The following is a 20,096-nucleotide window of genomic DNA, read 5'->3' on the forward strand; positions in this document are numbered from 1 at the left end:
ACCCTTGTCCCTACTATCTCTCTGCCTTTTCCTTTTCAACTCCTCCTTTCAACTTCTTCAGATGCCAGGTCCAGACAGAGAGAGCCAGGAGGGGATGGCAGGACGGTGGGGTGTGTAGGGGCTGCTCCTGCCCATGCCTGGGCAGCTCATTTACAGGGCTCTTTGCTTTCTAGACACAAAGCTGTGGAGGTGAAGACCCCCACACACAAGATGGTCAAGGCCCTGGGCCCCTCCCTTTCCCTGCCTCTCCTGGCGGATGGCTTGTTGATGAGGGAGCTTCTCCCATCTTCCCTCCCTCTAGGCTGCCCCAGACCCCCAGAAACTGCCCCTTCACTCCTTCCCCTCCTCTGCCTCACCCAGTTCTCCCCACAGCTCCCTCCTTTTCGTTTGCAGCGCTCCCCCCTCCTCAAACTTCAGGCCACTTCAGGGAACGGGGGAGTCAGAACGGAAGGAATGGATGGGCCTTGGAGGCTGAGAACTGGGGAGCTCGCAGGCTGGGGTCCTGGCTGTGCCTGGATGGGCCATGTTTCTTGGAAGCTGTGTTCCTGGCAGCCACCCACTGGGAGGGGGGCAGAGCAGATGTCCCTCTATGGTAACACCTGGGGCGGGCTGCATAATGAGGGGACTCTGTCTTGCACACAGTGCAGAAATGAGGCCAGCTCCCACCCGTCCCTCGCCCCACTCTGCCCATTCAGCACCCTCTGCCTCTCTCTTGCTCTACCTCAGGCTCCCTCAGCCTTTCTGTCTCCCTCGAGCTCTGTTGCCTCTGCCTATGTGATGCTTTCTGTCTCCAGCTTGGTTTCTGTCTGCCTGTGACCTCTCTCACCCCTTTGTCATTGACTCTGTCCCTTTTTTCTTTCCTGCCTCTCTTTGATCTGTCTGGCTCCCTCTGTGTTCCCTCCCTCTAACCTGAAATCCCCGAGAGAGGGGGAAGACCCCAGGACAGATGGGAGGAAAGAGACAGGAGCTGAGATGAGTGAGCATGGAGACCAGGAAGTTTGGGAGGGAACTGAGAGGAAGGACACATAGCACAGTGTGGCAGAAGAGCCCTGGACTGGAAGTCAGGAGACCTGGGCTCCAGGTGCACCTCAGCCATTTGGCAGCATGACCCTCAAAGGGTCACAACTTCAGGGCATCATTTTCCTTGTTGATAACAATGGTATAATGATGGCTGCCTTTTCTTAGCAACTGCTGTTTGCTGCTGCCTCCGCAGGGAGTTGTAAACTGGGGAAAAAAAAAGAAGATCTGGGCAAATGTGAGTTGTCAGAATAAGTGAGGACTAGATGGACCCAGCAACCAATTTCCTTGGATGTAAAGGCCCAGAAGGACTAGGATTGCAGGCTTTTCTTCCCTAGCTAGTGAGGACAAACATGGTAAGAATAGCCAGGAGCAGGACTGAGGTTAGAGAGCAAGAATTTGATGACCACAGGGCTGAGTGCAACCTGCTGAGATGTCACCCTTCACTCCTCATTGGAGCGTGGGAGCTCCCACGCTGGACCAGAATTCCAGGGGAACCAGGAGCTTCTCAGGAGACCTTCCCCCTTCTTTTGTCCTCCCTAACTGCCTCTGTTCAGGACCCTTCTGCCCTGGAGAACTCCCACCCTAGTGAGGGGCCCCTGATACTGCTCCCTTCCCTCTCCCACCCCAGCACCAAGTTAGATGAAAAATGGCACCTAAGCCCCTAGGTGTTGAGGGAACAAGGGCATATAAAGGCATCCAGTGGCTTGGTTCAATCAAGGAAGGCTTCTTGAAAGAGGAGAGAATATGAATGGGAGCCTAGAAGGGGGAGTGCCTTGTTATAAAGCATGTAGGTCAATGGGGGGAGCCACATGAGCTGGGGAGCTGACTGGCTCCTTTGGATGGCATGGTGGGTGTTGAGGGTGTGGGCTTTCCTAGCATGTCTGGGGGATGTGGATGGATGTGAGGAGCAGGGGAGGCCCCAAGAGTGAGGGAGCTGAGAGGGAGGCAGGGATGGCTAGTCTGGCTGCTCCTTGCACTCCCCTCATTCTTTCTCCTCCTTGTCTCTATTGAGAGCTCAAGTGGCCGCAGGAGCTCCCAAGCTCATCCGCAGCCACACGGAGACAACAACAAGGCAGGAGATTTCCTGCACCTCCCCCTGCCTCCTGCTAACCCACAGCCCCTGTCCACAGCAGAAATGAGGAGTGGACTTTCTGCATGCTGCCAGCCTCACAAGTTCCCCCCATCCTCGGCCGTGCCCCTCGGTCGTCCCTCACTTCCCCAGGCCAGCGTTCTCCACAGAATGGCCTTCTTTCCTTATGGCAGGGCTCTGAGAAGATGTCTCCCACTCCCGCTCAGATGCAGACGCCGATGCAGACGCCAATACAGTATAGATCTGCAGACCCACACACACCTCATTATTCACAGGGATAACAACTCCAGGGCAGCAGTGATGAGCGTGGGCTTAGGGGTCAGGCGGGCCTGGTCCAGCTTCCAGCCCCGCTGTTTAACCCTCTCTGTCTCTGAGCACATTTGGCTTAACCTCTCCAAGCCTCAGTTCTTTATCTGTAAATTGGGGTTAATGATATTTACAGTGAAAGGATTACTGAAATATACATTGCGGTGAGGATTAAATGAAATCATATACACAGGGTACTTTAGCCGACACAGGGTAGGTGTCCAGTGAACGCTAGACATGACTGCTGATCACATTACAGTTCACAGCTGGCTTCATATCCGTGATCTTGTTCCACCTTCACGGTATCAACTCTCAGGACCAGAAGCCAGTGTCATTTTTGCAGTTTTACAAACAAGGAGACTGAGGCCATGGACACACATACATAAAACAAAAAAAAAAAAACCAAACCCACTGCCGCCAAGTTGATTCCAACTCACAGTGACCCTATAGGACAGAGTAGAACTGCTCCATAGGGTTTCCAAAGAGCGGCTGGTGGATTTGAACTGCCCACCTTTGGTTAGTAGCCGAACTCTTAACCACTGTGCCCTAGACACACGTACACACTGATATACAAATGTAAGCCACAGAAATAAACACTTATGCATAAGCACACACACGGACTCATACCTTATAACTACCGACACCTTGTTTTCCTTTGCTCAAGATATGGGGGGCTGTGACGGGCTCACGGAGGGTTAGCAGAAGACTTCGGAAAATTCTAGAATGACAGACTGATAAGAAAGATGTTAGATGAGCCGCCTTTCCCTGAACTAGAGGGAAAGGCCCAACATTACAAGAGGAAGGGCAAGCTGGTGGGAGGAGACGCTTTCCCTCCCTCTTCCGGCCCCACAGGAGGGCTCCTCACCCTGGAACTGGTATCTCCCTCCTGTGTTCACCCAGGACTCTACTGCTGGGGGTGGACAGTTAGGTGTGGCCTTGATGGGACCGGACAGACCCAGGAGACCCTGCCTGGCAGCTCACCTCCACTTTCCTTCCCGAGTTACTTCCCATCCCCACCTCCAAACCTACACCTATTTGGCATTGGAACTAGAACACCAGCAAGCAAGGAGGAGGAGCCAGGGATTTACAGGATAGTTAGGCAGCCAGGAGGCTGAGCCCCTGCTGGCTCTAGTCCAGCAGGGAAGCTAACCCAGTGGAGACTGGAGGCAGGGAGTCCCTTTGGGAGGTTGCTATAATAGGCCAGCTCATCTGGCTGCCTGAGGGCAGAGGAGCGGACAGGAGGGGATGGATGTAAGAAGCCCAGTGAGGTAGCCCCTCTCTGTGCCAAGCCCACGGGGTATGAACTAGACTCAAAGCCTGAGGCAGCCCAGCACCTTCCTAAATTTGAGGACGCTGCCTCCATGTGTATCATGTAGCCTGGCGAAAGGGTAGTGGTACCAGCAAAATGTTCCAGGCTGGGAAAGAATAACTGGTAGGGGGACCGGAAAGCTGCACGCGCTGAGGGCTGAGGGCCTTGGATGAAGCTGGCTCGGGAGCAATGGATACGGTGATTGTGAGTTAGGTGGTCATCAGGGCAGTAGTGCCTGCACCCTGGGCTGACTGTGCTCTGCTTTGCCCCACAGTCCCCCCAGAGGACACCAGGATTGATGGAGGCCCTGTAATTCTGCTGCAGGCAGGCATCCCCCACAACCTGACGTGCCGAGCCTTCAACGCCAAGCCTGCCGCCACCATCATCTGGTTCCGGGACGGGACACAACAGGATGGCGCTGTGGCCAGCACGGTGAGACCTGCCTGTTCCCCAGCAACTCGTGGGCCTCCACCCAGGTCGCTGTGCCTATCACACATGGACTCAACCACAGACTCGGGGACACAGATGTCAGATGGGGCCTTAGAGACCACCCGGCCCAACCCTCTCATTGTCCAATTGGGAAAACTGAGGCCCAGAGAAGGGATGTAAATTCCCAGGTTCATGGTATTATTCAGTAGCTGGGTGACTAATAGCTATAATAATAATAACTGACATTTATTAAGCACCAACTGTGGGCCAAGCACTGTGCTAAGTACTGTATGGATATTATTTCTTAATCCTCACAGCAGGCCCACAAGATAGGCATTATTTCTACTTCACAGAAGGAGAAACTGATGGTCGGAGAGGTTGAGTGACTTGCCCCAGGTCCCACAGCTGCCAAGAGGCAGAGCTGGGATTTGAACCTGGGTCGGCCTGTATGGTCTCCATTGGGCACCTATACCTCCTTCCTTTGGTCTCTAGCTGGCACACTATCCCAGGCCTCACAACCAAGAGCTGGTGAGGCAGGATTATTGCGTACCTTTTATAGGAGAGGCAGTTCTAGCAGAGAGCCATCAAGTGACTTGCCCGGAATCACATGAAAAAGTTGTTGCTGATTTTGGGGTTAGAATCCAGATCTGCTATTCGGGGCTCCTTCTGCCAGCCATGGGCAAACATACATGCATACCCAGTCCTTTGCTATGTGCTGTGGTATATCCATCCCACTGCGGGACCGGTGTTCTGCAGAGTGCAGCCCCAGGGAGTACCTGCATTTGGCTTTGGCTCCGCCACTAACACACTGTATGACTTTAGCCAACAGTTCTCTCTGAGCTTTGGTTTCCCCATTTGTTGATTGATGATTTGACATTAGTGGCGCCTAACCTTTTCACTACCAAGAACTCTATTATTATTCTCCTCTAGGGCTGCATGTTTCGAAATCTGGCAATCAAACCAGCTGATTTGTTAATGGCTATTTGTCTTCCCCTGCCTCCATTCTTTTATATTAATCAAAGACATAATGGAGTTTCGTGTCATTGCCCTGGACTGGTCCTGTTCAGAGCCCTGGTGGTACAGTGGTTAAGAGCTCTGCTGCTAACCAAAAGGTCAGCAGTTCGAATCCACCAGCTGCTCCTTGGAAACCCTATGGGGCAGTTCTGCTCTGTCCTTACAGGGTCGCCATGAGTTGGAATTGACTTGATAGCAACATGTTTGGTTTGTTTTTTTTTTTTTTTTTTTGGTCCTGTTCCAGCCAAGCAAAGATGGTGTATTGCTGTCAAACTATGGAGGCCTTACTCTGGTTAATAAATGGTTTCCCTCGGTGTTTTGCAATGTGAAAAATAGCTGGAGGGTACCTGTGACCATATTGGGGAACCCCAGCCTAGGTGCCACTGAGCCTGTGTGAGACCTTGATCCTGGGAGTTCCCTCCTTGCCGTCAAGGAGTTCACAGCCTAGCCAGAGAGACCCAGTACTCAAACACGCAGGTGCCTGTGAGGCAGGGCAGTGTGTGGGGCAGAGTGACTGCAAAGGGCACAAGTTCAAGTGGGGAGAGAGTCTTGAGGCTTGAGTTAGCCAAGGAAGACTTTCCAGAAAAAGAGGGACTTGAGCTGGACTCAGAGAATTCCCAGAACGAGGCTCAAAGCCACAGGGAGGAGGCTGGGGGTAGGGAAGGGACTGAGCTCCAGGTTAAAGTATCCCTGCAGTCCAAGCCCGTCTCTGAGCCAGCTCACCTTGGGAGCAGAGGAGGGGGCTTTTAGTTTGACCATGCCTCCCACCCTTGTTCCAACCCAGGAATTGCTGAAGGATGGGAAGAGGGAGACCACCATTAGCCAGCTGCTCATTAACCCCACAGACCTGGACATCGGGCGTGTCTTCACCTGCCGCAGTGTGAATGAGGCTATCCCAAATGGCAAGGAGACCTCCATTGAGCTCGACGTGCACCGTGAGCAGGGTCCTGGGGAGGAACAGCCTGGAGAGGGCAGAGTGGGGAGGGGAAGGTGGGCGACCATCCGAGCAGCAGAAAAGTCTAAGAATCCCCAGAGGCCCCAGGACAGATGCTCCGTTTGCCCTCCTCTTGAACCATGGTCACAGGGCTGGAAGAATGAGCACCACTGTGCAATCAGGCCATCCCCACGTCCAAACCAGTGCGTGACTTTGGCAATGCACGTAACCTCTCTGAGCCTCAGTTTCCAACTCTGTTTACTTTCAGAGAATTAAATACAGTCCGACAATCCCTTATCTGCACTTCCAACCAAAAAACTGAGCTGTGGCAAAACCTGAGCTGAAGCTCTTAGCAGTCTTTATTTATCCCACTTACGTGTTTTACTGCAGAGGCACTATGGTATGTGATCATGAGTTTTGTCCAGGCCCTGCTGGGGGTCTTACATAGGATGGTCGATGCACAGCATTGTCTTTCTAAAATCGGAAAGTTTCAAAATTCTGAAACATATCTGGCCCTCAAAGGTTTCAGAGAAGGGAATGTGGACCTTTACTGGCTCCTGAGGAGCCTTGGCTGCTAACCAAAAGGTCTGCAGTTTGAACCCACCAGCCGCTCTGTGGCAGAAAGACGTGGTAGTCTGCTTCTGGGAAGATTTACAGCCTTTGAAACCCTATGAGGCAGTTCTACTCTGTCCTATAGGGTCGCTGTGCGTCAGAATCGACTCAAAGACAGTGGGTTTGGTTTTGGTTTACCTGCTTCCCAGGGTTGGAGCGTTAAATGATATAGAATGGAAGAGTATCTAGTATGGAGTCAACTACCTGGTAAAAAAAAAAAAAAAACCTGGTAGGTGCCCAATAAATTCCCCCTGGGGGCGCAGTGGTTAAGAGCTCAGGCTGCTAACCAAAACATCGGCAGTTCAAATCCACCAGAAAGAGTACAGACTTGGAAATCCTATGAGACAGTTCTACTCTGTCCTATAGGGTCGCTATGAGTTGGAATCGACTGGACAGCAATGGGTTTGGTTTTTTTGGAAGGAATGGTCGGAGCATGGACAGCAATTGAGGGATGCCCCCCCACCCCATCTTTCAGTGAGTCAAGCGAGCCCACGCTGACGCCTAGTGGCTTCAGTGCATAATTACATCCATTGAATACCTTCAGTACTATCCATGGTCAACACCCTAGCTGGCCCCCTAGGAGCCCCTTGGGGAAGAGGTGAGGAAAGCAGTTTATTTACCGGAGCTGGTGCTGGAAACTTAGATTCCCAGATCACCCCTAGAGTGGTGAGTTCTGAGTGTATGTGCTAGGGAGGAACAAAGAAACTCAAGGCAGAAAAGACCCTGATTTCTGTCCCATACCTTGCAGATCCTCCTACGGTAACCCTGTCCATAGAGCCACAGACGGTGCAGGAGGGTGAGCGTGTCATCTTCACATGCCAGGCCACAGCCAACCCCGAGATCCTGGGCTACAGGTGAGTCTTGGGGGCTGGGAGCCCTCGAGGGAGTGATACTGGCATGGCCCTGGAGGCCAGGATGGGTAGAGGGTGCTGGGGGAGGCCAATGGCACCGGATGGAGTTGAGTAGGGTCCAAGCCCTGATCCCACCTTTGTGTTACCTCCCCCAGGTGGGCCAAGGGGGGTTTCTTGATTGAAGACGCCCATGAGAGTCGCTATGAGACAAATGTCGATTATTCCTTCTTCACGGAGCCTGTGTCCTGTGAGGTCCACAACAAAGTGGGGAGCACCAATGTCAGCACTTTAGTAAATGTCCACTGTGAGTAGCCAGAGGCCAGGGATGGGGACAGGCAGCAGGGACCTTTAAAGGGCCTGGGGTGCAGTGGGGGAAGACTCCATGAAGCTGGAGGAAAAGAGGGAAGAGAGGACTTATTGGAGCTGACCCTCGATGAGAATGAGACCCTAACGAGCTGCCTCCTTCTGCTTCAGTTGCCCCCCGGATTGTAGTTGACCCTAAGCCTACGACCACAGATATAGGCTCTGATGTGACCCTCACCTGTGTCTGGGTTGGGAACCCCCCCCTCACCCTCACCTGGACCAAAAAGGACTCAAACATGGTAAGACTCTTGCTACCTATCCCAAATGCTGGCGGGATGGAGCATGGCCTTATGTGGGGTCAAGGGGACTAGGGGGAGGCTCAGCATTCTTTTCCTAGCTTGAACCTGGGCTATCTCTAGGGTCTTGAGATTTGGGGAAGAACTGTGCTTCAAATCAACCTCTGCCCCTCCCCCCAGGACAGCTGACCAGTTCAGATGCAGTGGGACAGACAAGACCTGTGTGTGGGAGGGAGGGTGGGAGGAGAGAAGAGGGCCTGAGGGGGTGCCGGCACGGTGGCTCTAGGTCTGGTAAATGAATGCTGTGTGGCAAAGTAGAGGAAGCCGGAATGATTCACTATAGAAGGTTGAATTCTACAGAGACCCGCATGAAACCGTGTGGGCCAAAATTGCAGCAAGGGGGATTTCACAGCAAAACTTCCTACCTCATCTGGCAATAAAAACATTCAAACAGATTATCAGAAGGGGCTGAGTTCTCTTTAAAATTATCACAGCCTTCACCTGCCTTCTCGGGCCTCCTTCCGGTCTCTGCCCACTGTTGCAGACATGGTGTGCTTTTAGAGCCAGGGGCTGGGCCAGATGGATTTGGGAACCCCATCTGCCTTCTGGGAATTCACTTGTGGCCCTTCCTGCTTTCTTTCCAATGCCTCCCATGTGGGGCCCACCCGGACTTAGGGGCCCAGACCTCGTGGCTCCCCACCCGAGGCTGCTCTCTCTGCCCAGGTCCTGAGTAACAGCAACCAGCTGCTGCTGAAGTCCGTGACCCAGGCAGATGCCGGCACCTACACCTGCCGAGCCATCGTGCCTCGGATTGGAGTGGCTGAACGGGAGGTACCCCTGTATGTAAATGGTGAGTGGCCTGGGAGGGGCCAGGAGGAGGTGGGCAAGCCCTGCAGATTCTAACTGGCTCTGACTCCATCTTCTTGCTTGCAGGGCCCCCCATTATCTCCAGTGAGGCGGTGCAGTATGCAGTGAGGGGGGATGGAGGCAAGGTGGAGTGTTTCATCGGGAGCACGCCACCCCCGGATCGCATTGTGAGTGCTGAGGCCCCCCGGCCTGCCCTGCTGCCCTGCTCAGCCCCCTCTCGCTTCCTCTGGCTTCGCTCCTATGCCCACCTTTCCCTGTTATATACTTCTAATCCCCCACCTTTCTGTCCCTCTCTATCCCTCTCCCTGGAGTCTCTGGGTGGCACAGTTAAGCACTCAGCTACTAACAAAAAGGTTGACAGTTTGAACCCACCCAGAGGCACCTCAGAAGAAAGGCCTGGCAATCTGCTACCTAAAGGTCACAGCCTTGAAAACTCTATGGGGCACCGTTCTACCCTGCACACATGGGGTCGTCTTGAGTCGGAATTGACTTGATGGCAATTGGAATCCCTTTCCCTGCTCAAATCTCACTTCCTCCTTTACTAGCTCTGTGACCCTGAGCAACTTACTCAGTTTTTTGAACCTCAATTTCCACATCCATGAAACAGGGGCACATGGTTAACATGCTTGGCTGCTAACTGAAAGTTTGGAGGTTCAGGTCTGCCCAGACGGGCCTCGGAAGAAAGCCCTGGCAATCTACTTCTGAAAAATCAGCCACTGAAACCCCTGTGGAGCACAGCTCTACTCTAACACACATGAGGTCACCACGAGTTGGAAGCGACCCCATGGCAATTTTTTTTTTTAATAGGGTCGCTGTGAGAAGTAACAGTAACAACAGGTGTGAAATGAACCTGGCATTCAAGTCCTCGTTCCCGTCTCTCCTGGCTAATGCTCTTGCCCTCTCTTCTCCCCATTATCTGTTCTTACACTCAGCCTCCTGACCTTTCCCTTGCCCCCTCTTCTTCCTTTCACCTGTCCCCCTTCCTCCCCTGCCCCACTCTTCCCCCTCTTCTCCGCTTCCATCCGTCCTCGGCCACGCTCCTCCCTCCCTTCTCCTCTCCCCCATACCATGAGCCATTAATTCCTTCGGTGACCATTAACCGTCAAACCCCTCATCACATTTAATGACCATTTGGCTAACTCCAGGGCTGCACAGGGACACTTCATTACCACAGCCGCCCCAGCAGCGGAAGCCTCGGCCCCGGGGGCCTTTTCCAGCAGATCTGGGAGGATTGATCCCTGGACAGGAGCCAGGACTCACTGCTCCCCCTCCCTTGGCCTCCACTCTGAAGCAGGGGACATGAAGTGGGGATGCCCAGGAAGGGAGTTCAGGGCTGGGGGGCCTGGGGGATACTTCTTTCTGGTTCCTACCCATGATAAGAGTCTGCAGATGAGACTCCAGAGCCAGCCAGGTGGCTTAGTGGTGCTGCTGGCTGCAGGTTGGTTAAACGTAAAATTAGAGTTAGAATCTCAGACTCTCGGAGCTGGAAGAAACCTTGAGCATTATCTAGCTCTGGCCTGGTCTTCTTATTTTACAGGTGAGGAAAGTGAGGCCCAGAGAGGGGAAGAGGGGTCACACAGGGACTCCGCGGTACAGCCAGTGTTCCTAGCTCCCAGTCCAGGACTTTTTCGGTGACATCAGGGCTTCCCAAAAGCTGGTTCATTGGATCAGCTGCATCCACGTCACGAGAGCATTTTGGTAAAAACAGAGCTTCCTGGGCCTTTCCCCTAGAGAGTCATAGTTAGGGGTCAAGCCCAAGAATCTGCCTTTTAAAGACTCTCCCTAAATAAATCTGATGCTCCGCCATGTTTGGGAGCTGCTGCTTCTTCTAGAGTGGAGATTTAATGCCAAGGGTCTGAAGCAGTAGGTGTGACTTCAGGTTTGTTACAGGGTGAGTGCTGGACTGGGTTTAGGGGCACCCCTGGCACACGGGGATGCCTTGAGGAGGGAGCAGGTGATACCTAGGTGTATGTTTCCACCACCTACCCCTTCCTTACTCCCTTTCTGCCTTCCCCCACAGGCCTGGGCATGGAAGGAGAACTTCCTGGAGGTGGGGACCCTAGAACGCTATACGGTGGAGAGGACCAACTCGGGCAGTGGGGTGCTGTCCACACTCACCATCAACAATGTCATGGAGGCTGACTTCCAGACCCACTACAACTGCACTGCGTGGAACAGCTTTGGCCCGGGCACGGCAATCATCCAGCTGGAAGAACGAGGTGACTGGCAGTGCCGCCTCCCAGCCTGAGGGCACAGGAGCCGGGCATTCTGCTTCCTCTTCTTCCCTGGGGTTAGGGGTTAAGCCCTGGGGGGGGCCCTTCTCTCTGGTTCTTACCCATTATAAGAATCTGCAGATGGCTCTCCAGAGCCATCCAGGGAGGTCAGTTGTGGGGCTGGCTGTGGGTTGGGCTCAGAGGGAAAGAATAGTCTCCTGGGGCTGCTCCCCACCAGAACCTGGCCTCGGAGCTCAGCTGGGGAAATTGCTCACTTTTCCTGCATTTACTGAGCATCTGCTGTGTGCCAGGCACTGTGCTAGGGACTACAGGGACAGGTGTGAATAAGACACAATCCCTGCCCTTCAGGAACTTTCAGTTTAGCGGAGGAAGTTACCAGTAGTAGTAAATAAACTCAGATGGAGAAAAATGATCTGTAAAAGGGCATAAGACTACCTATTTTGATGGGTTGTTGGAGGACTAAATGGGAGCATGTCTATAAAATGCCTGGCTAGTAAAAAGAAAAAAAAAATTTTTTTTTTTTTCTTTTTAGTAGGTACTCAGTAAGTTGTGATCCTCTGCCTCCTAAAGCATCCACAGTCTGACAGGAGAGACACATGAGCCTGTGTGGCACTTCTAGCATGGGGAAGGAGGCATTGCCTTTGACTTTTCAAAGCTCCCAAGTCTGATGAGGGAAAGATAGCTTTTTTTTTTTTGGAGAACAGCCATCTGACATCGGAGATGGGACACCCCATGGAAAATGACTGATGGGAATCCCTCAGTCCAGTCACAGCTGAGGAAGCCAGCAAGGCGATGGTGAAGAACAGAGTGGGTTGAGTAAGGTGTGACTTAGTAGGAAAACCTTTCTGGAGGAGAAAAGCCTTAAGCAGGATTTGGAGGGAACTAGGGCTGCCAGGGAGAAAGGGGAAAGCTGGAGGTAGGATTCCTGGGTTTCTTCTTAGCTCTGGGGAGCAGGGGAACTAAGGAGTACTGTTGAGAGCCCTGGGTGGGATAAGTTTGGATGGAGTGGTCAAAGGCTCATGCAGGAAGATGGTGGAAAGAGGGAAGTGCAGATTGGACAGTTTGGAGGTTACTGACCTCAAGCAAGATCCTAGCCTAGGAAAGAGGGACCAAGCTCCATAGGCAGATGGACAACTAAGGCCAAGGTCAAACTGATACCCTGCTGCAGGGACAAGACATGGGCTAGGCCATAGCTGATGATGACCCCTACAATCTGATTAAGCTGAAACTCAAGCCCAGTTCCAACCTCAATCCAGACCTTCTTCTCAAATCCAACCTTGACTTAAACCCAACACTGTCCACAATAAGCTTAGTCAAACTTAACCCTTGGACAAAATACAGTGTTGCCAATGCAGTTCCTGGCCTAACCTTCAGCCAACACTGAGCTCAGACCCCAATGTGAGCCCATAGGACTCCAGCCTTACCTCTGTTCCCTTCCTTCCCCACTCTGAAGAGGTGTTGCCCGTGGGCATCATCGCCGGGGCCACCATTGGTGCGGGCATCCTGCTCATCTTCTTCTTCATCGCCTTGGTGTTCTTCCTCTACCGGCGCCGCAAAGGCAGTGAGTATGGCCCTGCGCAGGCCACAGCCCTTCCCAGGCAATGGGTCCCTGTCAGATGGGCCACCTCCAGGACACCCAATAGTAGTGCCTGGGAGGGACTGGAGGGTTGGCAGTTGAGCTCCCCAGCCAAGGTGGGTCCAGGTGCAGCCATTGCAAGGCTGGCAGAAGGCCCGTGATCCAGGTTGCCTCTCCCTATTCCAGGTCGCAAGGACGTGACCCTCAGGAAGCTAGACATCAAGGTGGAGACAGTGAACCGTGAGCCACTCACAATGCACTCTGACCGAGAGGATGACACCGCCAGCGTGTCCACCGCCACCCGGGTCATGAAGGCCATCTACTCGGTGAGGGTCCTGCTCCTCCCTGGCACACTGCCCTCTTTATACTTTTGGGACCGGCTCCACCCTGGCTCTCTAGTAACCACCGTCATTGTCTCCTCCTTCCATCTGCCTCTCCTGGTTCTGACACACATGCATACATACACACACACACACACACACACAAACCCCAGGCTAACTGCTCTCCAACATAGGATGGGCAGCTGGGCTTCTCAACAGGCTTCCTTCACCCCATTCTTCCCCCACTGAGTGTCAGAACAGACAATCCTTAGTAATCTGGTCCAACTGCCTTGTTGCCCAGATGAGGAAACAGCCCCAGAGAGGGACAGTGAGTGACATGCCCAAGGCCACACTGCATGTTGGCAACACAGTTGGTGCAAGAACCGAGGTATCTGCTGGAGAGGATACAGAGGTCCAGTTGGCCATGACTCCAGCCCCTTCACTGTTAGTAGGTGGCGTCAGGGAGCAAGGCTGGCAAAGGGGGACGGGAGCAGGGCCTCCGCTCTGACCCCATCCCTGCTGCTCTCCAGTCCTTTAAGGATGATGTGGATCTGAAGCAGGACCTGCGCTGTGACACCATCGACACCCGGGAAGAGTATGAGATGAAGGTGGGAGAAGAAGAAAGGGCCAGGGCACAAAGGCTGGGTGGGAAGGTGGGGGTCTCAGAGCCTGCTGGGTGGAGGTGAGGGCAGGCTTGGGGAGGAACTAGGAGGTTTAGTTAATAAACACAGGAAGTGGAGTGGTTCTGCCCAGCCAACACTGGGCAGAGTCAGGAGGAGGCCCAGAAGGCCCTGGGGAAGCTTAACAACAGTCCCCCCGCCCAGGGAACTCCCTCCTCCTTCCTCTTCTCTCATTGCTCCAGGACCCTACCAATGGCTACTACAACGTGCGTGCCCACGAAGACCGCCCGTCTTCCAGGACCATGATCTATGCCGACTACCGGGGCCCTGGCCCCACTACCCGCTTCGATGGCCGCCCCTCCTCCCGTCTCTCCCACTCCAGCGGCTATGCCCAGCTCAACACCTACAGCCGGGCCCCTGCCTCCGACTACGTCGCTGAGTCCACACCCTCTGGTCCTGCCGCCCCGGCTGGCACCGACACCACCAGCCAGTTGTCCTACGAGAATTATGAGAAGTTCAATTCCCATCCTTTCCCCGGGGCAGCTGGGTACCCCACCTACCGACTGGGATACCCCCAGGCCCCGCCCTCCGGCCTGGAGCGGACCCCATATGAGGCGTATGACCCCATTGGCAAGTATGCCACGGCCACTCGGTTCTCCTACACCTCCCAGCATTCGGACTACGGCCAGCGCTTCCAGCAGCGCATGCAGACTCACGTGTAGGGCCTGGGCGGGCTGGGCGTCGCTGCGGGGCAGAGGAGAAGGCTCTGACGGCGGTTCCCTGATATTCAGGGGCATTGCTCGTTGCTCCCGTCTTGGATCAGCCTTCCTCCTCCCGCCGTGGCAGGTGGGGAGCAGGTCTCCCAGAAACACCCCGTCCCGAGGATGGTGCTCTGCGCATGCCCCACCTCCTGGGCCTGCCCTTCCCTCTTCTTCGGGAGGATGTGTGTCTCCTGACCTGCATTCTTGCCTGGCCCCAGCATGGGAACAGGGAAAGTGGGGCTTGGGGAGAACAGAGGGGGTACTTTTTAGCAACCCCTTTCTATCCCGCCCCTCTGATCTCCCATAAGTGGAGTGGGGTTATGCGAGCAAGGGCAGGCTTTGGCCCAAGGAAAATGAAGGGTGGGGTGGGTGGCTCTGGTACAGATAAGGTAGAAAACGGGATAGCCCAGCCAGCCCCTCTGTTGTCTGCACTCAAGCTCTGGGTGCATCTGTCCCTCCTCAGGGGATTACAGAAGGGACCTTGGATTTACATTAGCTCTGCTACACATCAGCCCTGGTACTGAGTTCAAATCCAGCCTTCATTCCGCTGGGATCAAAATACCAGTCATCCTGGCTGCCCACTGTGGACATCTGTCTGCTGTCCTCCAGAGGGATCCAGGTGTCCCCAGGAGCGCTTCCCTCTTTCCTTCTCCTCGATGCTGGGCCAGGAGACAAGTGAGGGTTTCTTGGTGGAGAAATGAAAGGTCAGAAACCACGTCCTGATTGACCGGCAAGGCTGCTGTGCACTACATAGCAGTTCCCAAAGCCAACACTAGAGGGAGTCCGCCCAAGCCCCGGTCTCCCCAGTCTGCCCCACTTCCTGGCTTTCACTTTTGAGCCTGCCTGGGGAGTGGGGGGTGGGGGCGGGGGTGCTATAGGCTATTTTTCAAAGACAACAAAAAACAATGAAAACCTCGTTTGGAAAGAAAAGCTGTAGGGATTTCCCCACCCAAATACAAGTCCCAGTGGGAAAAAGGGAGCACCTGTCCTCCACCCTCCATTACTCTTTCAATCTCCAAGCACTTTGAATCCATTTTTGTACATTCAGGTGGTGAGACCTGTCATGGGAGTGGGCTCTGACAGGGTTAGGGGCGGGGGCCTGGCTCTCAGACCTGCTGACCTACCCCAGACCCCACCAGCTGGTTGGAGAGGCCACCTTCCAGGTGGCATGAGAGATACTCTCTTTAGACAGGTTTTCTTATTTTTGTCTTTTTTTTTTTTTTCTTCCTTTCTTGGACCAATCAGATTTTTCTTCCACTTCCAGTGCCTTGAGTGTCCAGCTTTGGTTGAGGGCCAAAGCTTTGGTTAACCTGTGTGGGCGGCTGTGTAGGGAGGGGGGACCTGTGAGCCTCGGACACACTGTCAGGTTTTACAGTGTTGGGGCGAAATGGGTGAGGGGCCTGAAAACGGCCCCTGACGGAAAACTTGTGCTGACGGGAGAAGGTGGCGCAGAAGGGCACTGCAGGCATCCCACCGTCCATGCTTTCTCCCCCTCCTCCCCATGTACCCTTCCACCCACACGCACACTCCACGCGGCTGTTTCTCAGCCTCCACCTCTGACCAAAGAGAACAGGAGCTCCGAAGAGAACCTGTCCCCCGCCCCAGCCTCCTCGTCCCAAGAATATGTGTCTGGAGTCTGCTCTTCTCCTTGTCCCCAACTCTGCGGCAAGCGGGAGGGGAGGTGGGGCCTCTGGTGCAACTCCCAGACTGCACCTTGCCCTTTCTCGGCGGTCACCATTCATTAGTCATGTTCGCTGTAATGAGTTACATGCCCATCAGCCACGGGCCATCAACAGCCTTACGGATGGGTCTGTGGGGTGACATTCCCGGGCAGCCACTCCCTGCGAAGGACCAGATAATACCCAGGGTGAAAGTAGCTCCAGTTCCAACCTCAACGGCTGGCTCTTCGTCCTCCTTTTCATCTAGGGGATTCCGGTGAAGTGGGGCCCTTCCTGAGCCTTTATACCCAGCCCTGAAAGCAGGCACCTTCCTGCAGAGCTTTTTTATGTGAGCTGAGTAGGAAGATCTGTTAAGGATGCAGGTTCGTGCGCCGACAAATCCATGCAAAATTTTGATTATTTTCGCAGAAACCATAAGCCATGGATAAGCCAAACAGTTAAGGTCTAAAGATAGTGGCTTTTTAAACATGAATATTCCAAAACAGCCATTTTTCTTTTGGGTCTGGCCAGATTCTTTCGTTTCCCCCTTTGGGGCTTAAGTCTTGGGCCCCTTCTGTTGAAAAAATGGAGAGGGGCCCAAGGTCACTAGGTAACTCAGCTAATTCTGCTGGGAGGCTGGCTGAGAAAGGAAGCTTAGTTTTCTGAAGCCAGACACAGAGCTACTTCACTGTTCTCTGTCCCTTGGCAAATGAACTGGGGCCTCCTGGGTATCAAGCAGGCGCCGCACACAGCACCGGGAAACATCCAAAATCAAGGCATTGTCTGCCCTCCAGCAACTTACATTCTGGTCTGATCAGTATTTGCCTTGGGATCTGCCTGTCAGGCCAAATGGGATAGCTTTTCTGGGGGATGGCAGGTGTCTTGATCAGGGGCCTTTGTTGCTACGGCTGGAGAATCCTCCAGCACGGTGCCTCAGCACTGGCCAATGTGGCCACCTTGTGGTCCTGACCTCATTCAACCTTCTTGTTTGGAAGAACTAGGGGCTGGGAGACCGGGGACCCAGCTCCGAAGCTGCCATTTACTGAGTGACCTTGGACCAACTAGTACATTCATCGTCCCCAATATTCTGGCCCGTAAAGTGAAGGAGATTCAGCTTTTGCTGTATTCATCAGGGGGTGGGGTGCTGCCATCCCTGCCCAGGGGTTGGTAGCAGATAAAGGATAGGAAGCTGAGGGGTCTACCTCTCCTCTTAGAAGCTTGCACCACAGGCTTCATTATCGTGTCCCAAGCATGAGTTAATTTCCACCCGATCACAGACAGCAGCAAAAAGCAGACCCTGAACCTCAGAGTGAAACCACTCTGGGGTTATTCTTTGGCCTTTCGGTTGTCTGTGGTGTAGTCCACTCAGAGCTGTACGAGATTTGCAAAGGCGTCCTCGGGCAGGGCCAGGCGATGGTGAGGTTTCTTTGCTGTGTGCCAAGATTTCTGGCAATTTCCTCCCCGAGGAATGATGGGAGCGTCCATCCTCCACCACAGTCCTCAGGAGCATTCTCCTGGCCCAGGGACAGGTCACCATACCACACTTACAGAGCAAGCTGAAGCCTGGTGTCTAAGGTGTCTTGGGCAAGGAGTGAGCACAGCTGACTCCTCTGTGAAGGAGCAGGTCGGAAAGGGAGCTGGTAGAGAGGAGAGGGATGCAATGGTTTTTACAGGAATTCTGGATTTTGAAGAGGTTCTTGTAGTTTTGGGTGAGTTATGGCCTTGCCAACCTACATTCTAAATACTAAGCCCCTCAAAATTCAGTCACAAAGTTTGTGTGAAGCCAAAACTGTAAACAATCAAAAAGGAAAGACACTGGGGATAGAAGCAATACATATGCTCTACAAATGGCTTGCCTGGAATGAAAGAGGTTCCTTTGACCACCTTGTCTCAAGCAGATGGCCCCTCCTTATTCCAGCAGTTGCCACTTTCCTCATAGTTTTGAGGGGCACTGGTCACTATGCAGGACGTAGCTGACTACACTGGAGTCTTTTGCCCCAGAGCTCTTCCATCAGTCTGTGGGCCCTCCTGTCAGGAGCCCTGAGTCTTGGGCTCTTTAAAATGGAGAGATTAGATGGCCCCTCAGTATCCTTGATCCATGAGCGCAGCGACGTTAGGCCATTTGGTTTTTACAAGAACCACATTAAAGCCAGACAACCCCGTTGGAATGGACTGGTTCAGTCACTGCCTCCCTCTCTGCTGTGTGGACAGTTGTGTCCCCATTGTTGAACTCCAGGCCACCTGGCCTTGGAAACATTGGCTCCTCTGCCATTTTATTGCTGTGTGACCTGAGCCAGGTCCCCACTCTGTGCCTCTAGAAACCCTTCTGCATATTGAGGGAATCACCTGAATGACATCAGTGAGGCTCCTGACCCTGGTGAGACCAGTGAGGAGGTGATAATAGGACATTGAAGCGCACAGACCAAGGGATAGAGTTGGAAAGACATTTATTTTTGCAATTAGGCTGTAAAATTAGCCTCCTTACCTCCCCCTATTACCCCTCCCCTTCCTGCAATGCTCTTTCTGAATGACCTCTTTCTGAAGCAGGCCTCTTTCTGAATGACTTTGTTCTCGCCTTGATCAGCTTTGTCCTGACACCCTTCTTCTGGGCTGGTGGAGATGACAAAGGGGTGTGTGGCTTACAAGATTTCTGGACTGGGGAGGTGGGGGATAGAATCCCATTTTTTTGCATCACTGTGAGGGAGCTCCAGGCCCTGCCCCTGGAGAAATAACTGCTGCGCAGAAGTCACAGGCCATACCGGCAGTTCTGGTACAAGCCTGCCCTTAAAAATAATAATAATAACTATTTGCATAAAACTATCATTCATTCTGACTGTCCCCCGTTCTTGGCTTTTTGCTGGCCCCAACCATTGGCCTTTTCGAGTGTTGGTGGGCCCTGCGCTCTTCTATTCACTTCTGGAGATCTCCAGAGTCTGCCCTCTGGGGGGTGCCCCTAACTGGGGAGAGAACAGTTAAGTTGTCAATACAATCAAACTCACGGTGCAATCATGTTTGCAATAGTGACCCAGAAGATTCTGTGACCTCCAATATCACCAGAAAGAGGTCCAGAGCTCCCTGTGGTCACGTTTTTTACCCCAGCTATTCTTGGCATTGCAACCTCTTATTTCTGGCTCCAGTTGAATTTTCTGTACTCAAACCCCAATAATAAACGGATCCATGATGATAATTAAGAGAAGAGAAAAAAAAATATTATTTTTGTTAGGATAAACCATCGTAGATTTTTAGCAATGTGTATCCGTGTGTCCCTCACACCTTTTCCTATTCTGCCTTTTTCATTTTCCTTTTTTTTAAATATTATGTACTATATTTTTAGTCTTAAACACACTATATATTATATATATTTAATTTTTTTATATATATGAATATAAATGTTTTAAAAAGTACCATGGTTTGTGTTATTTAATGCATAAACAGCTCTAGCCCCTTCAAAGCCTGCCTGATATGGAGTGATATGGTCTAGGTTTGGGGAAAGGATCAGCGATTTTTGGATTGAGATTGCAGAGATGACATATTTGTGTCACCTCGAAGCTGTGGGGCAAACACGTTTTATTCACCGGTTTGTGACTGTTACAGAACCCTGAGGCCAATTATAGCAGTTCAGGGACAAACAGCTAGAGGCTCCATGCTTTGCACACACAGCACCCAAATGTTCCATGCCAAATCTGATTATGGAGATAGGAAAGGGGGGAAACTTTGAACCTGGGATGCGGATCCCAAAGGCACTGGGAGAGGCAGTGCAAACAGGGTTGTTTTATTTATTAAAGTGCTGTTGTTGGGGTAAAGGACAAAGTCACCACATCTCCAACCTTGTGAACTTGCAGTGAAGAAAAATGAAAAAACAAATGGTGCGGTAGTGGGCACGTGTGCGTGCGCGC

The 20,096-nt window shown here is 52.8% G+C and overlaps 1 protein-coding gene across 2 annotated transcripts in view; it reads left to right on the plus strand.

The window, feature by feature from the left end:
* The window catches only part of KIRREL1 (kirre like nephrin family adhesion molecule 1), a 115,479-nt gene extending 95,932 nt beyond the window's left edge, over positions 1-19,547 (plus strand). Inside the window, exons 4-15 of one of the 2 annotated variants that reach the window (XM_049880882.1) lie at positions 4,000-4,157; positions 5,953-6,103; positions 7,463-7,568; positions 7,721-7,869; positions 8,040-8,167; positions 8,840-9,014; positions 9,098-9,198; positions 11,052-11,250; positions 12,719-12,826; positions 13,028-13,167; positions 13,692-13,769; positions 14,024-19,547. In XM_049880882.1, coding sequence (XP_049736839.1) covers positions 4,000-4,157; positions 5,953-6,103; positions 7,463-7,568; positions 7,721-7,869; positions 8,040-8,167; positions 8,840-9,014; positions 9,098-9,198; positions 11,052-11,250; positions 12,719-12,826; positions 13,028-13,167; positions 13,692-13,769; positions 14,024-14,503 — 1,973 coding nt within the window. In that variant the 3' untranslated portion in view covers positions 14,504-19,547. The remainder of the gene's footprint in view (positions 1-3,999; positions 4,158-5,952; positions 6,104-7,462; positions 7,569-7,720; positions 7,870-8,039; positions 8,168-8,839; positions 9,015-9,097; positions 9,199-11,051; positions 11,251-12,718; positions 12,827-13,027; positions 13,168-13,691; positions 13,770-14,023) is intronic. The other variant, XM_049880884.1, reaches the window with a different exon arrangement.
* The last annotated feature ends 549 nt before the right edge of the window (positions 19,548-20,096 follow it).

The sequence above is a fragment of the Elephas maximus genome, chromosome 3 (assembly GCF_024166365.1).
Source record: "Elephas maximus indicus isolate mEleMax1 chromosome 3, mEleMax1 primary haplotype, whole genome shotgun sequence".
Taxonomy (NCBI): domain Eukaryota; kingdom Metazoa; phylum Chordata; class Mammalia; order Proboscidea; family Elephantidae; genus Elephas; species Elephas maximus.